Source organism: Lontra canadensis, unplaced genomic scaffold, assembly GCF_010015895.1.
Source record: "Lontra canadensis isolate GAN:19392208 unplaced genomic scaffold, GSC_riverotter_1.0 scaffold23, whole genome shotgun sequence".
NCBI lineage: Eukaryota > Metazoa > Chordata > Mammalia > Carnivora > Mustelidae > Lontra > Lontra canadensis.
Window position 1 is genome coordinate 12,159,709 of NW_022631017.1, and position 14,392 is coordinate 12,174,100.

At 40.9% G+C, this 14,392-nt stretch overlaps 1 protein-coding gene and 1 long non-coding RNA gene across 2 annotated transcripts in view; both read left to right on the forward strand.

Annotated features, from left to right (window-relative positions):
• Positions 1-5,575, forward strand: part of LOC116870599 — a 7,157-nt gene extending 1,582 nt beyond the window's left edge. The window contains exons 2-3 of the long non-coding RNA XR_004383255.1: positions 3,361-3,363; positions 5,566-5,575. This is a non-coding gene — a long non-coding RNA (uncharacterized LOC116870599). The remainder of the gene's footprint in view (positions 1-3,360; positions 3,364-5,565) is intronic.
• A 165-nt stretch (positions 5,576-5,740) lies between these two features.
• Positions 5,741-14,392, forward strand: LOC116870353 (amine sulfotransferase-like). Its single transcript, XM_032861958.1, has 5 exons — positions 5,741-5,789; positions 5,955-6,163; positions 11,170-11,293; positions 12,297-12,391; positions 14,144-14,392. The coding sequence occupies exons 1-5, from the start codon at positions 5,741-5,743 to the stop codon at positions 14,390-14,392; spliced, it is 726 nt and encodes a 241-aa protein (XP_032717849.1).

Sequence of the window (14,392 nt, forward strand, 5' to 3'; positions counted from 1 at the left end):
TCATTTCCTGACTTGTTAATTTTAGCCATTCTGACTGGTGTGAGGTGATATCTCATTGTGGTTTTGATTTGTATTTCCCTGATGCCGAGTGATGTGGAGCACTTTGTCATGTGTCTGTTGGCCATCTGGATGTCTTCTTTGCAGAAATGTCTGTTCATGTCTTCTGCTTATTTCTTGATTGGATTATTTGTTCTTTGGGTGTTGAGTTTGCTAAGTTCTTTATAGATTTTGGACACTAGCCCTTTATCGATATGTCATTTGCAAATATCTTCTCCCATTCTGTCAGTTGTCTTTGGTTTTGTGAACTGTTTCCTTTGCTGTGCAAAAGCTTTTGATCTTGATAAAATCCCAATAGTTCATTTTTGCCCTTGCTTCCCTTGCCTTTGGCGATGTTCCTAGGAAGACGTTGCTGTGGCTGAGATCGAAGAGGTTGCTGCCTGTGTTCTCCTCAAGGATTTTGATGGCTTCCTTTCTCACATTGAGGTCCTTCATCCATTTTGAGTCTATTTTCGTGTGTGGTGTAAGGAAATGGTTCAATTTCGTTTTTCTGCATGTGGCCATCCAATTTTCCCAACACCATTTTATTTATTTATTTTTTATTTTTTTAAATTTATTTTCAGCGTAACAGTATTCATTGTTTTGGCACCACACCCAGTGCTCCATGCAATTCGTGCCCTCTCCAATACCCAGCACCTGGTTCCCTCAACCTCCCACCCCCCACACCTTTAAAACCCTCAGATTGTTTTTCAGAGTCCATAGTCTCTCATGGTTCACCTCTCTTTCCAGTTTCCCTCAACTCCCTTCTCCTCTCTATCTCTCCTTGTCCTCCATGCTATTTGTTATGCTCCACAGATAAGTGAAACCATATGATAATTGACTCTCTCTGCTTGACTTATTTCACTCAGCATAATCTCTTCCAGTCCCTCAACTCTATGGTCAAATAATCTTTGACAAAACAGGGAAAACTATACAGTGGAAAAAAGACAGTCTCTTCAATAAATGCTGCTGGGAAAACTGGACAGCTATACGTAGAAGAATGAAACTCGACCATTCTCTTACACCATACACAAAGATAAACTCAAAATGGATAAAAGACCTCAACGTGAGACAGGAATCCATCAGAATCCTAGAGGAGAACATAGGCAGTAATCTCTTCGATATCAGCCACAGCAACTTCTTTCAAAATATGTCTCCAAAGGCAAAGGAAACAAAAGCCAAAATAAACTTTTGGGACTTCATCAAAATCAAAAGCTTCTGCACAGCAAAGGAAACAGTGAACAAAACAAAGAGGCAACCCATGGAATGGGAGAAGATATTTGCAAATGACAGTACAGACAAAAAGTTGATATTCAGGATCTATAAAGAACTCCTCAAACTCAACACACACAAAACAGACAATCATATCAAAAAATGGGCAGAAGATATGAACAGACACTTCTCCAAAGAAGATATACAAATGGCTATCAGACACGTGAAAAAATGTTCATCATCACTAGCCATCAGGGAGATTCAAATTAAAACCACATTGAGATACCACCTTACACCATTTAGAATGGCCAAAATTAGCAAGACAGGAAACAACATGTGTTGGAGGGGATGTGGAGAAAGGGGAACCCAACACCATTTATTGAAGAGGCTGTCTTTTTTCCATTGGACATTCTTTCCTGCTTTGTCAAAGATTAGTTGACCATAGAGTTGAGGTTCTATTTCTGGGCTCTCTATTTGCTTCCATTGATCTATGTGTCTGTTTTTGTGCCAGTACCATGCTGTCTTGATGATGACAGCTTTGTAATAGAGTTTGAAGTCCGGGATTGTGACGACACCAACTTTGGCTTTCTTTTTCAATATTCCTTTGGCTATTCGAATATTTGGCTATGTCTTTTCTGGTTCCATATAAATTTTAAGGATTATTTGTTCCTTTTCTTTGAAAAAATGGGTGGGATTTTGATAGGGATTGCATTAAGTGTGTAGATTGCTTTAGGTAGCATAGACATTTTCACAATATTTGTTCTTCCAATCCAGGAGCATGGAACATTTTTCCATTTCTTTGTGTCTTCCTCAATTTCTTTCAAGAGTACTTTATAGTTTTCTGAGTATAGATTCTTTGCCTCTTTGGTTAAGTTTGTTCCTAGGTATCTTATAGTTTTGGGTGCAATAGTAAATGGGATTGACTCCTTAATTTCTCTTCTTTTCTTTTTGGTTTCTATTTCATTGATTTATGCTCTGATCTTTATGATTTCTCTTCTCCTGCTGGGTTTCGGGTTTCTTTCTTGTTCTTTCTCCAGTTCCTTTAGGTGTAGTGTTAGGTTGTGTACCTGAGACCTTTCTTGTTTCTTGAGAAAGTCTTGTACCGCTATATATTTTCCACTCAGGACTGCCTTTGTTGTGTCCACAGATTTTGAACAGTTGTGTTTTCATTATCATTTGTTTCCATGAATTTTTTCAATTCTTCTTTAATTTCCTGGTTGACCCATTCATTCTTTAGAAGGATGCTATTTAGTCTCCATGTATTTGGGTTCTTTCCAAATTTCCTCTTGTGATTGAGTTCTAGCTTCAGGGCATTGTGGTCTAAAAATATGCAGGGAATGATCCCAATCTTTTGATACCGTTTGAGACCTGATTTAGGACCGAGGATGTGATCTATTCTGGAGAATGTTCCATGGGCACTAGAGAAGAATGTGTATTCTGTTGCTTTGGGATGAAATGTTCTGAATATATCTATGATGTCCATCTGGTCCAGTGTGTCATTTAAGGCCTTTATTTCCTTGTTGATCTTTTGCTTGGATGATCTGTCCATTTCAGTGAGGGGAGTGTTAAAGTCCCCTACTATTATTGTATGATTGTCAATGTGTTTCTTTGATTTTGTTATTAATTGGTTTATATAATTGGCTGCTCCCACGTTGGGGGCATAGATATTTAAAATTGTTAGATCTTCTTGTTGGACAGACCCTTTGAGTATGATATAGTGTCCTTCCTCATCTCTTATTATAGTCTTTGGCTTAAAATCTAATTGATGTGATATAAGGATTGCCACTCCTGCTTTCTTCTGATGTCCATTAGCATGGTAAATTCTTTTCCACCCCCTCACTTTAAATCTGGAGGTGTCTTCGGGTCTAAAATGAGTTTCTTGTAGGCAACATATAGATTTTTTTTTTTTTATATACATTCTGATACCCTGTGTTTTTTGATTGGGGCATTTAGCCTATTAACATTCAGGGTAACTATTGAGAGATATGAATTTAGTGTCATTGTATTGCCTATAAGGTGACTGTTACTGTATATTGTCTCTGTTCCTTTCTGATCTACTACTTTTAGGGTCTCTCTTTGCTTAGAGGACCCCTTTCAATATTTCCTGTAGAGCTGGTTTGGTGTTTGCAAATTCTTTCAGTTTTTGTTTGTCCTGGAAGCTTTTTATCTCTCCTTCTATTTTCAATGATAGCATAGCTGGATATAGTATTCTTGGCTGCATGTTTTTCTCGTTTAGTGCTCTAAATATATCATGCCAGTTCTTTCTGGCCTGCCAGGTCTCTGTGTACAAGTCTGCTGCCAATCTAATATTTTTACCATTGTATGTTACAGACTTCTTTTCCTGGGCTGCTTTCAGGATTTTCTTTTTGTCACTAAGACTTGTAAATTTTCCTATTAGGTGATGGGGTGTGGACCTATTCTTATTGATTTTGAGGGGGGTTCTCTGAACCTCCTGGATTTTGATGCTTGTTCCCTTTGCCATATTGGGGAAATTCTCTCCAATATACCTTCTGCTCCCCTCTCTCTTTCTTCTTCTTCTGGAATCCCAATTATTCTAATGTTGTTTCATTTTACGGTGTCACTTATCTCTCGAATTCTCCCCTCGTGGTCCAATAGCTGTTTGTCCCTCTTTTGTTCAGCTTCTTTATTCTCTGTCATTTGTTCTTCTATATCACTAATTCTTCCATGCCTTTTTCGAGCCTGGCTAGAACCTTGAGAATCGTCATTCTGAACTCTAGATCTGACATATTACCAATGTCTGTATTGATTAGTTCCCTAGCCTTTGGTAATTCCTCTTGTTCTTTTTTTTTGTGGTGAATTTTTCTGCCTTGTCATTTTGTCCAGATAAGAGTATATGAAGGAGCAAGTAAAATACCAGAAGGGTGGCAAAGACCCCATGAAAATACGCTTTAACCAAATGGAAGAGACCCCAAATCGTGGGGGGGAGAAAGGGGATAAAAAGAGGTTCAGGAAAAAAAAACAATTAAAAATAAAACAAATAAAAAAAATAAAAAATAAAAAATATATATATTAGATAAACTAGTTAAAAAACATTAAAAAAGAAAAGGGTAAAAGTTAAAAAAAATTTAGCAGAAGAAGAAAAAAAAATTAAAAAATAATTAAATTAACTGTAAGACTAAAGAACCATGGGGAGAAAGCCATGAGTTCCGGGCTTTGCTTTCTCCTCCTCTGGAATTCCGCTGCTCTCCTTGGTATTGAAACTGCACTCCTTGGTAGGTGAACTTGGTCCTGGCTAGGTTTCTTGTTGATCTTCTGGGGGAGGGGCCTGTTGTAGTGATTCTCAAGTGTCTTTGCCCCAGGCGGAATTGCACGGCCCTTACCAGGGGCCGGGCTGAGTAATCTGCTTGGTTTGCTTTCGGGAGCTTTTGTTCCCTGAGCGCTTTCTGTAGAGTTCTGGAGGACGGGAATGAAAATGGCGGCCTCCCAGTCTCTGTCCTGGAGTTGCTGAGGGCTCAGGGCCCCATTCCTCAGTGTGCCCTCAGAGAATAGCGCCCAATCACTCCTGTGTCCCTGGCCTCAGGTCACGCTCCAAGTTCACCCAGCCTGCGACCGGTTCAAGGTAACCCCGAGCTGCAAGCTCACTCCTCGGCTCTGTCTCTGTAGCCAGCTTCCCCATTTTAATATCTGTAAGCTCTGCAACACTCAGACACCCCCGATCCTTCTGTGACCCTGTGGGACCTAGGACCACGCTGACCCCGTGTGGACTTCACCCCGGCTTAGCCTCTGGAGTGATGTCCCTCAGTGGAACAGACTTTTAAACGTCCTGATTTAGGGCTCCATTGCTCCGCCGCTTGCCTGGAGCCGGCCCCTTCCCCCGTGATCTATCTTCCCGTCACTTTGGATTCACTTCTCCGCCAGTCCTGCCTTTCAGAAAGTGGTTGATTTTCTGTTTCTAGAATTGCTGTTCTTCTTCTCTTCGATCTCCCATTGGATTTGTAGGTGTTTGTAATCTTTAGATAAGCTATCTAGCTGATCTCCTGCTACCTGATGTAATCTCAGCCTGCTACTTATCCGCCATCTTGACTCCTCCTCCAGTGCTCCAGTTTCTTATGGACCTCCTCCATCTCATGATTCTTGTCATTTACTTCTGTTCTTTGTAGTTGTTTTCTGGAGTTAAGTGACTGTTTTATGGTTTCCCTTTCTCTCTTTTTTCCCCCTCTACGTTAACCTGTTTTGTTTCTTAAATTCCTTCCTGTCTCCATGTGGGTGTTCTGGGGCCTCCTTTAGGGATTTATAATGAACACTGTTTCCTGAAGTGGAGACCATGGGTACAGAAGGAAACGAAGGGAAGTGCAGAAGTCTGGGAAGTGCCTCCTTACATGGAGTTCCTTTTCCTTGGCTTCTTTTGGCTCATTTTCTAGGAGTGGGATTGAGGAAGGAAGTAGAGAGACAGGCATAGAAGATCATTTAAAGTCCTGTATATGAAGCAGAAGAAAACACAGAACAGTCAATGAATAAATTTGTGGGACAAATGCCCACGGAGTTTCATATGGAGCTTCTCCTGAAGCAGGAAAAGAAAGGCCATATTTGTTTTCTTTCCCCACACTGCACTTTACATATATTTACAATTCCATTCAGATGAAATTACATTGTACTTACTATAGTAACAAACTCTGATTAAAAAAATTAATGATGCATCACTTCCATTTTGGATCATCATTGAAAACAAAATTATTTCTTTACAGGAACCATCTGGTTTCAGCAATTATTAAGTCTGATTTATTCTGAGGAACATCGCAAAGGCACTGGAAAACTGGAAACCATGGATCGAGCCCCCTTCCTTGAGTACAACTTTCGAAAAGTGGATTTTGAGGAAAGACCATCCCCTCGTCTCTTCTCTACCCACCTCCCATACTACTTGGTTCCCAGTGGGCTGAAGAACAAAAAAGCCAAAGTAGGAAATGGACTCTGACTGCTGAGAGCTAACTGCTCTTTTTCATTATTTCATTTCATTTCATGACATCAACACTGTGCAATCATCCAGCTGTTGGCAAATGTAGCATTATACACACTTTAGTTTTCTTTTTTGTTTTAAGAATTTATTATTTATTTATTAGAGAGAGAGAGAGAGAGAGAGAACAAGCAGGGCAGGTTGAGGGAGAAGCAGGCTCCCTGCTGCTCAGTGACCCCCCTACCCCCACCACACCCATGTGGGGCTTGATCTCAGGACCCTGGGATCATGACCTGGACTGAAGGCAGATGTAAAACCAACTAAGCCACTCAGGTACCCCTTTACTTCAATTTTCAATAGGCTTCTTTTTTTTTATAGTATCAGATTTGTATCTTGCACCCTTTGTTTTCTGGTTATACAAGTAATGCAGACATTAAAAAATGAAAGTATATATATGTGTGCATTTAATTTACCTTATACAGTGTGTTATATTATCACATATGATATATATTCTTTCATTTTTTTGTTTCAAATATGCATTTGTTTTATTACTGTTATGTTCAATTACAAGGTAAACTGCTATTATTTCTTTCTTGCTTTTTAAAAAAATTTTTTTTAATTTTTTAAATTTATTTTCAGTGTAACAGTATTCATTGTTTTTGCACTACACCCAGTGCTCCATGCAATCCGTGCCCTCTCCAGTACCCACCACCTGGTTCCCTCAACCTCCCACCCCCCGCCCCTTCAAAACCCTCAGATTGTTTTTCAGAGTCCATAGTCTCTCATGGTTCACATCCCCTTCCAATTCCCCTCAACTCCCTTCTCCTCTCTAACTCCCCTTGTCCTCCATGCTATTTTTTATGCTCCACAAATAAGTGAAACCATATGATAATTGACTCTCTCTGCTTGAATTATTTCACTCAGCATAATCTCTTTTTTTAAAAAATATTTATTTTCTTTTCAGCATAACAGTATTCATTGTTTTTGCACCACACCCAGTGCTCCGTGCAATCTGTGCCCTCTCTAATACCCACCACCTGGTTCCCCCAACCTCCCACCTCCCGCCCCTCCAAAACCCTCGGATTGTTTTTCAGAGTCCATAGTCTCTCATGGTATTTTTTTTTTAATTTTTTATTTTTTCTGCGTAACAGTATTCATTATTTTTGCACCACACCCAGTACTCCATGCAATCAGTGCCCTCTCTAATACCCACCACCTGGATCCCCCAACCTCCCACCCCCCACCCCTTCAAAACCCTCAGATTGTTTTTCAGAGTCCATAGTCTCTCATGGTTCACCTCCCCTTCCAATTTCCCTCAACTCCCTTCTCCTCTCCATCTCCCCTTGTCCTCCATGCTATTTGTTATGCTCCACAAATAAGTGAAACCATATGATAATTGACTCTCTCTGCTTGACTTATATCACTCAGCATAATCTCTTCCAGTCCCGTCCATGTTGCTACAAAAGTTGGGTATTCATCCTTTCTGATGGAGGCATAATATTCCATAGTGTATATGGACCACATCTTCCTTATCCATTGGTCCATTGAAGGGCATCTTGGTTCTTTCCACAGTTTGGTGACCGTGGCCATTGCTGCTATAAACATTGGAGTACAGAAGGCCCTTCTTTTCACTACATCTGTATCTTGGGGTAAATACCCAGTAGTGCAATGGCAGGGTCCTAGGGAAGCTCTATTTTTAATTTCTTGAGGAATCTCCACACTGTTCTCCAAAGAGGCTGCACCAACTTGCATTCCCACCAACAGTGTAAGAGGTTTCCCCTTTCTCCACATCCCCTCCAACACATGTTGTTTCCTGTCTTGCTGATTTTGGCGATTCTAACTGGGGTAAGGTGATATCTCAATGTGGTTTTAATTTGAATCTCCCTGATGGCTAGTGATGATGAACATTTTTTCGTGTGTCTGATAGCCATTTGTATGTCTTCATTGGAGAAGTGTCTGTTCGTATCTTCTGCCCATTTTGTGCTATGATTGTCTGTTTTGTGTGTGTTGAGTTTGAGGAGTTCTTTATAGATCCTGGATATCAACCTTTTGTCTGTACTGTCATTTGCAAATATCTTCTCCCATTCCGTGGGTTGCCTCTTTGTTTTGTTGACTGTTTCCTTGGCTGTGCAGAAGCTTTTGATTTTGATGAAGTCCCAAAAGTTTATTTTGGCTTTTGTTTCCTTTGCCTTTGGAGACATATCTTGAAAGAAGTTGCTGTGGCTGATACCGAAGAGGTTACTGCCTATATTCTCCTCTAGGATTCTGATGGATTCCTGTCTCACGTTGAGGTCTTTTATCCATTTTGAGTTTATTTTTGTGTACGGTGTAAGAGAATGGTCGAGTTTCATTCTTCTACATATAGCTGTCCAGTTTTCCCAGCAGCATTTATTGAAGAGACTGTCTTTTTTCCACTGTATATTTTTTCCTGTTTTGTCAAAGATTAACTGACCATAGAGTTGAGGGTCCATATCTGGGCTCTCTACTCTCTGTTCCACTGGTCTATGTGTCTGTTTTTATGTCAGTACCATGCTGTCTTGGTGATCACAGCTTTGTAGTAAAGCTTGAAATCAGGTAACATGGTGCCCCCAGTTTTATTTTTGTTTTTCAACATTTCCTTAGCGATTCAGGGTCTCTTCTGGTTCCATACAAATTTTTGGATTATTTGCTCCAGCTCTTTGAAAAATACCGGTGGATTTTTGATTGGAATGGCATTAAAAGTATAGATTGCTCTAGGCAGTATAGACATTTTAACGATGTTTAGTCTTCCGATCCATGAGCATGGAATGGTCTTCCATCTTTTTGTGTCTTCTTCAACTTCTTTCATGAGTGTTCTGTAGTTCCTCGAGTACAGATCCTTTACCTCTTTGGTTAGGTTTATTCCCAGGTATCTTATGGTTCTTGGAACTATAGTAAATGGAATCGATTCTCTAATTTCCCTTTCTGTATTTTCATTGTTAGTGTATAAGAAAGCCATTGATTTCCCTTCAATGGATGAATGGATAAGGAAGATGTGGTCCATATACACTATGGAGTATTATGCCTCCATCAGAAAGGATGAATACCCAACTTTTGTAGCAGCATGGATGGGACTGGAAGAGATTATGCTAAGTGAAATAAGTCAAGCAGAGAGAGTCAATTATCATATGGTTTCACTTATTTGTGGAGCATAACAAATAGCATGGAGGACATGGAGAGTTAGGAGAAGGCATTTGGGGGAAATTGGAAGGGGAGGTGAACAATGAGACTATGGACTCTGGTGACTATGATGAACTATGGACTCTGAAAAGCAATCTGAAGGGTTTGAAGAGGTGGGGGTGTGGGAGGTTGGGGGAACCAGGTGGTGGGTATTAGAGAGGGCACAGACTGCATGGAGCATTGGGTGTCGTACAAAAACAATGAATACCGTTATGCTGAAAATAAATTAAAAAAATGATTAAAAAAAATGCCCCAGTGGGGTCAAGGGGAAGGAGGCACTCATTCTCAGGGTCATACAAGGGCAGGGTTGCCTCCTTCACGTTGACCCCTCAGAATCTGCACTGGCCTCTCAAACGCCTAGCTCTTCCACACCTCCCAGTGTTGATGTCACCTCCAGCAACCTTTTCCTCCACCAACCTCTGGAGTTTATAATGGGTGATAAGCCTGCCTGTATTTATGACACCATCTCCCATCTGTTTACCTATTTATTTATTGTCCATTTCTGGCCAGAGTGTAATCCCATAAGAGAGATGGAGTTTGCAGTACACAGAACAGTGTCCAGAGGGTAGTAGAGTTGAGTGAATGAACAAAGGCATCACCAGTAATTGCCCTAACTTGAATCCTGACTTGAAGCACCTTGTTTTCTGAGAGCTGCCTCTTTTGCCTCCCACTCCTTTCAGTTATCCCTGTAGTGACCAGTCACCACATTCAGAGTTCCAGTCCCCTCCCCCTCAGCTTCTCCATTCCCTCTTGACACTCTCTCATTCATATCTTCCACTTCTCCACATCCACCAATGGCTCCATATTTCACATTCAAATCACTTTTGACTCAATTCCCTTGCTGTAATCAACTCTATTATGATCATCTGTCAACACCTAATTCTGGTGAAACCCAATACGTGTATATTTGTACCTGTGTTCATGATTCTGGTAGTGTGATAGGAAAAAATCCAATACACTTAAAAGTTGTATCTTCATTTTACTTTTTTGGCCTCAATTCTCAAATTTTACTTTTTAAATGTTTTGCTCCCTCTGCCTTCCTAAAACGACTGCTTGCTATTGTCTTCTGTCTTCTCAAACCTCAGTAGCATTCTGCTCCACCTGTCCCAGTAAATGGGTCCCAGAAAACCATTGCCAATCATAGATCTCCACAATGGAGACTTCCACTCACTGCCTTCCATCCTTAAGAAGAAAAGAGGAATGCGTTGACCATTTCTGTTCTCGTTACATATCCGCCCCTCCACTCATGGTTTGCATCCCTTTTTGGATTGCTTTTATCTACCACACTGTTTCACAAATGGAAGACTTTTTGCCCCACAGGATATTTGGAATGCTTGGAGCATTTTTGGTTAGGTTGATGATGCTGCTGGTCTTTAGTGGGTTGAGGTCCAGGATGATGTTAAATGCCCTATGATGCTCAAGGTTGCCCTTATAGCAGATTATCTGGGGAAAATAACTTAGTATGTTTTTCCTATTGTTATATAATTTTATACTTACAGGTCATTGTCACATGTATTAGCTTGTTGCTGTAGGGACAAAAGACTATTGTTGCTCTCTGTCAGGGTGAGGTGAGAAGAGGTACCATGGGAGGTGTGCCTTGAGGAGTAATTGATAGTCCCTAGGCCAGTTGTAAAGGAAGAGGCATGGCTGAGAAGGGGAAACCCAAAATACAAAGAGGGCTGAGTATATACACAACATAATTAGGAAAGTATGAAGTTAAGACAATAGGCTTCATCTGATTGGAAGATAGTAGGGTAAAAATATGAGAGAATGAACGCCTCAGAAATAATGAATACCTCCTTTCTTTCCAGATTATTTATGTATACAGAAACCCTAAGGACGTTATGTGCTCATATTTTCACTTTGCAAAGAATGTGACGTCACAATTTACAGGTACCTTTGAGGAATTCATGAAACGATTTCTTGAAGGAAGAGGTAACTATAATTTATAGCATAAGCAACATGTACATTTTTACACTTAGTGAATCTGGCAGGGAGAAGATGACAAGAGAGAGTCAAATGGGAGTCAGTAATCAATGTATCAAGCCAGTTGATAGGGTTGTCGTGGATGACCATGACCAGGCATTGTTACAAATTTTCCTTACTCCTGCTCCCTCTCAGGGGACCATCAAGTTACAGTTATATCACCAGAAAATATTTACATCTAACTGTGGCAAAGGGGATTCACGAGCTCACAGTTTTCCGTTCTAGCTCAGGGAGAAGCATCTCAATTTAGATCACAGGATTGGGCTGTGCACAGCATATTGAATAGGAAGCTCTATTTGACAAAATTCTGTTCCACATTCCTTTCTCTCTTTTTTTTTAACTTTTATTAAATTTTTATTTATTTTTTAAGTGTTCTCTACGCCCAGTGTGGGGCTTGAACTCACAACCCCGTGATCAAGCGTTGCATACTCTATCCTGGGAGTCAGCATGTGACCCCTGCATTCTTTTCTGAGGTGCCAGTGTGGCTGTTTGAGCAGGGGAAAGGCCTACAGAGGTAGAGATGATGATCTGCAACAGGAGAGTTAACTAACATTAGTTTCTGTGCAGAGCTCAAGTGACCCACCAGGGAGACTTCATGTTGTATGCAGCAGGGAAATAGCTCCCTGTGTCTTTGGGGACGGGGAGAAGCAAAAATGGAGAGGATTCCTTTCTCTGATTTCCAGTTTCAGTTTTTCTCTCCCCGTGGGAAGATGGTTTTCTGTCTATATGAAATGCTTTTTTAAGGGACCGATTGTTCCTTGAGTTCATGTAATTGTTTCCTAGGGAATGGTGGCTAGCTCTCCCATTACCAGGTGCTAGGCGAAATCTGAAATGTAGCAATAGACTTCCTTTCCCTTCTTTGTTACTAAAGATTCCTGCACCTCCCACAACTGTAGCTTCTTTTCAACCTGTTTAACATATTTACCTAAATATGTACCTGTTTTTTCCACAGTGATGGGAAGCCTTTGGTTTGACCACATCAAAGGTTGGTATGAGCACAGAAGCCTTTTCAACATTCAGTTCATGACTTATGAGGAGATGAAGAAGGTGAGAAACATGACATCAGTGACTTCATGGCAGCTGAAAGGCACCCTGACCAAATGAATTGATGGCTTATGGGTAGAACACCCCAAAACAGTATCAAATTTTAGATCCCTGATTAGGTGTACAGGAGACATTTTTCTTCTATCACTCCTGTACTTCGATTACCAGGTGGTCATTTACAGTTAATTAACTGGAACTTTCTTTTCAAAAACTGACTATGTGTGAGGCATCGTCTGTTTATCTATGAGGCCATACACATGTTTGACTATCATGAACCAGATTTTTGGTCACCCGTTGATGGATTATGAAATCAATTTTCTGCATTTTGATTCTAGTAACTTTCTGGATGTTATATTCATCGTTGTGCGATGCATCTCATGGGAAACTTTAATCTTATCTGTATATGGTTAAGCACTGCATGAAAAATTAAATCAAATGTCTGTGTATGATTAGAGGGAATGCAGCTCCCAGTAGTCAATGATGAACACATTAAAAGAGAAGAACTTCTATTACTGATTGACTGAATCCCAGAGGCAGGCTATCCTGTTGTTGGTTCTGGCAACTTCAGCATGTCGTGAATGTCCCAGGCATTTTCTGTCCTTCTTTCCTATCATATCTAGTGTGGCAATGATGTCTCCTCTTATAGTAGCAGGATGGTTGTTGTAGCTCCAAAGTCATGTCCTCAGTTGACAGCATGTATGGCAGAAAGAGAGGGAAGTGGGACAAGAACGACTTCCTTGCCTTGCTTTGCTACCATCTCATCACTAGGAGGAAAATCACTCTTTTAAACATCTATTTGACTTCATCTTTCTGTTTCAATACCAAAGTTGAGTCTGTGACCACCCTAGGTGAATGTCTCGTAGAGGGCAATGGGATTACCATGAATATCTTGGATCAATCAGGATCATTACGGGACAGGGACTGGGCACTGCTGCCCAAACACCACCAGGGATCTCTAAGCAGGAAAGAAGAGAAAGAGCTGCAAGCCAGGCAGGATTAAGGGCTGCCACCTGCTGAGTATTTGTCCCTGGTTTCTGTTACCCCTGCCCCAAGCTCAGGACACCATGCCTGGACTCTCTTGTTGAGTCTGTAACACCTGCTGAAGGGAGACTCCGACCATGATTGGCCTTAAAACCTTCCCCACACTATGACCTCTCCACTGCCTCCGGCCTCATCTCCCCACTTTCTCACACGAGCCATGTGCCTGTGAAGCCCCACCAGGGAAACTCGAATTCTGATGGTCCTGTGACCTGGTATCTCGAGCTTCCACGCATCCCCAACACTGCGTATATTTTTTCTTTTGTCTGGACTCCACCCCTTCAGTATGACTATCTAGAAAATGCCTCTTTTTGCTTGAATTCTCAGAACAAATTTGTCATCTTTGTTGAGACTTTCTCTGAATTCTGTCACACAATGACTCTCTGCCCACAGATCTGTGTACTGATTTCCCAGCTCCGATTCCCTGTTGTGCCTCTGTGCCCCTGCTCCTTCGCACAGGCAGTGTCTGACGTAGGTGTCTGCTCTAAAATGAACATGAGTGTTCCTAAATGAACCCAAATGTGCTCTAGAACAGTGCACAGTGAAAGATGAACTTACCAAGAAGGAATAAGCAAGTCACTTCTCATGGTCCAACTCCATTTTTCCAGCCAGCATAAGCACTTATATTTTTTACTCCCATAACAATACTTAGCTGTGACTTTTGTTGATGTTTTCTTTCTTATATTGTGCATAATATCATACTCTGATTTATTTCAGGATCTCAGAGGTTCTGTGTCAAAAATCTGCAAGTTTCTGGGGAAAGGATTGAGTGAAGAGGATATGGATGTGGTTGTGAGACAGGCCACATTTGAGAACATGAAGTATGACCCACTGGCAAATTATGACAATATAATAGCCATTGGATATGGGCCGGATGTAAAAGGTCATTTCCTTCGCAAAGGTGAGGGTGAACATAGAGTGGCCACGTGGCACTGTGGCAGCAATGAGCCAGAATGTAGCTTCTAA

What these genes read in the sequence shown, in the direction of transcription:
- LOC116870353 (XM_032861958.1), top strand. Translation starts at nt 5,741, where the DNA reads ATGCCCACGGAGTTTCATATGGAGCTTCTCCTGAAGCAGGAAAAGAAA. An exon ending in TGAAGAACAAAAAAGCCAAA is followed by an intron (nt 6,164 to 11,169) that starts GTAGGAAATGGA and finishes CTTTCTTTCCAG; the next exon opens with ATTATTTATGTATACAGAAA. An exon ending in ACGATTTCTTGAAGGAAGAG is followed by an intron (nt 11,294 to 12,296) that starts GTAACTATAATT and finishes TTTTTTCCACAG; the next exon opens with TGATGGGAAGCCTTTGGTTT.